Source organism: Alexandromys fortis, unplaced genomic scaffold (assembly GCF_014885135.2).
Source record: "Alexandromys fortis isolate MF-2015 unplaced genomic scaffold, M_Fortis_MF-2015_v1.1 scaffold_57, whole genome shotgun sequence".
Classification (NCBI taxonomy): Eukaryota; Metazoa; Chordata; class Mammalia; order Rodentia; family Cricetidae; genus Alexandromys; species Alexandromys fortis.
Window position 1 is genome coordinate 9,424,190 of NW_026067941.1, and position 2,812 is coordinate 9,427,001.

Genomic DNA, 2,812 nt, shown 5'->3' on the forward strand with positions numbered 1-2,812 from the left:
GGGTCCATCTCCAAACATTTCAGTTTGTTGGCCTGAAGTGTGGCAATAATTTTTTTTTTTTAATACTTGGAATCGTGAGTTAGGATTGGTGTTTCTGAAGGAAACTTTAAAAGATGTAAAGATGTCCACTCCACCAAGGAAAGACACAAAGTTTGTCATCATTGGAGCTGAAGAAAGGCTTGCTTGCTTGGAAAAACGTAAGAACTACATCCATCAGAAACAGAGGCCTGAGAAGAGAAATTTCTTTTTAACAGTATCCACACAGAAGGAAAAGCCTTCCTTCCTGGGAGACCCGTGGACTGACACCTTTGAAGGATTTAAATACCTGGCCTAGAATTTTCTCTCTCGAAGTCTTGGTCTGCACACAGCTGCCTCATAGCTGTGCTTTTCTGCAAGACTGCTTACCCTAGACAACGGTGACTGGGTAGAGTCAGGAGGTGCAGTAGTGGTTCCAAAATCCGGACACTGGCAGAGCCAGTGCGACCTCACCTCTTTTCCCTCTGTCCAATAGGCAGAAGTACACTTTGGATTCAACATATTTGCAAAGTGAACACTAGTCACGGCTCTCATTCGCGGTTTTATGCAGCACCCCTTTGAAGTTGAAGTTACAGCATACTTGTTTCTCCAAATTTTTCTTTTTCTTACCTCATGTTTCCATGGAAACATCGGGGTTCAAAGAGCACTGAGTGATTGCCATAGTAGTAATTATTTTCATGTATGATTCTGGTACCAGTTTTGAACGAGAGTCTTAGCAAGTGCGTTAGTGCGTTAAGGTTTTCTATTCTTTCAGAAGAGGCTTCCTAGGGTGCACAGTGATCAATAACGAGCTTCCGCGAGGAAAGGACTCACAGTGACTCCCTCGCCTTTTTGTTGTTGCTGTTGTTCATTTTACTAAACATGTCTAAGGAGCTAACACTATTATATTTGTTTAGATCAGAGTTTCAATTAATTTATTCCAATATTAAAGTGTTTATTGAGGTCAAGTAAAAACAATTCCAGTTCTGTGTTATGGAAGAAACTATAAAATTGCATGAAGCATTAGAGGTGTATTTGTGATGAGCCCGTTACATGACTTATCGGAGTATCCTGGGAAGCATCTTGTGGACTCTTCTCACTTGGCTGCTTTGAAACCAGAATAGCATGGTCTCTATGGCCCTCCTCAGCTTAGCATTGCCTGATATGAGGACAGCGGCGTGTCCGGAGGGGCAAGCCGCCATCATCCCAATACAAACCATCACTCCTCCCTTACTGTGCCTTAGCACCAGCAAGGGCACCGAGACCAAGGCAGCACAGAATGATAGTACATAGAAACACAGGAAGGAGACCAGAAATATGATGGCTCTGATGTGGGCCTCAAGGCCAGGGTCACGAGAATCTCTGGTTCGAGACTTCATGGCCTTCAGGTGACTTCCCAGGGAGGTAAACAGCACTGCGGAGGAAACCAGGAAAACTAGAGAAGGGGGAATAGACCCCACATTACAGAAGATAAATGAGTGAAAGAAATTGAGTTTTGCAATTTTCAAATTAAATTCTGTGTTGTTCGTGGGTAACACGGACGTAACCGTAAAGTGAGATCCGCTGAAGAAGTCCCACAAACAGAGGGCCGTGCAGATGCAGGAGAAAAGAAGAGCAGCTAGAAGCACCCGGCGAAATCTGCTGGACACCCAGCTTGCTAGGTGGAGCATGGAAGTGTGATGGAAGCGGGCAACCTTGGAGCAGTAGAGGAGGCTGAGGCAGGCGGCGAACCAGAGGCTCACTTGGTTTGCGATCATCCAGAAGGTGAGGATGGCTTGGTAGTTGTGGCTCAGTGGATCTTTCATCTGCTGGAAGCAGCTGAGCTGAACGGCATCCAGGAGCAGGAGCCCCTGCAGGAAAAGCCGCGAGATGCTGAGGCACACCAGCACAAGGTCACAGTTGTTCAATGGCTGCCCGTTTACCACGTCCCAAAAGTTCACCGAGACAATGAATGCATTGACCAGGATGCCCACTGTGAACTCCAAGATTGAGAGGAGCAGAAATGAAACCTTGGCTTCATAGGACACAGTTAAGACGGGAGTCAGAGGCAACATGATGCCCCCGTCTCTGATTAACTACCTAAAACTCTGATTTCACCCACCAGAGCAGGAAAGAGTATCTATCTCTTGAACCAAGATCTTTCCTTTGCTCTACCTCTTGGATGATGCAAAAACTTTGGTGAGCTCAGGTGTACCTACCCAACAGTCCCTCCAGAAGTCACAGTGCAGCAACAGGAATGTATGTCAACGGGATTGAGTTTCAGTTCCCCAACCAGGAAGGGTCTGGTTTTACATGCCCACACAGACCTGTGGGCACAGAGGAGAGGAGGATTTGTTTATGGGGTTCAGGGACACTGCCTGTAGGCAAAACAGGTGTCCTTAGTGAGCTAGGCTTTGAAATGGAGTCTCTTCCTATTTGCCTTTCTCTTTTCACAACGGAGGCCTAACCTAACACAAGAACACTTTAATATCACTCGCTGAATGGTCCTACCCGAGAATGCTTAGTCCTTGCCCCATACGATGTACAGCAGATTCAATCTATGTAGACTTAAAGCAACAGGGCAGAGGTGAAGAGAGGTCAGGAAAGTCACAATAAAGGTCAGAGAAAGTAAGTCAGCTGGGGCCTATTCAGAAATGGAAATGGCTATGCATATGTAAACAGAACATATTTCTTACTAGGAGAGGTCATTTTACTTAGAGGGAAAATACCATCAAATGACTATGGATTGTAAACGTAGCCGATGCCAGCAGGTTAGAACATTGGCAGAAAATGGACTGGGTGGTGACATTCTGAAGGT

General features: G+C 45.8%; 1 protein-coding gene across 1 annotated transcript; it reads right to left on the reverse strand.

The window, feature by feature from the left end:
• Positions 1–1,073: 1,073 nt before the first annotated feature.
• Positions 1,074–2,069, reverse strand: Tas2r38 (taste 2 receptor member 38). The gene has a single exon (XM_050148000.1). The coding sequence runs from the start codon at positions 2,067–2,069 to the stop codon at positions 1,074–1,076; it is 996 nt and encodes a 331-aa protein (XP_050003957.1).
• Positions 2,070–2,812: the final 743 nt, after the last annotated feature.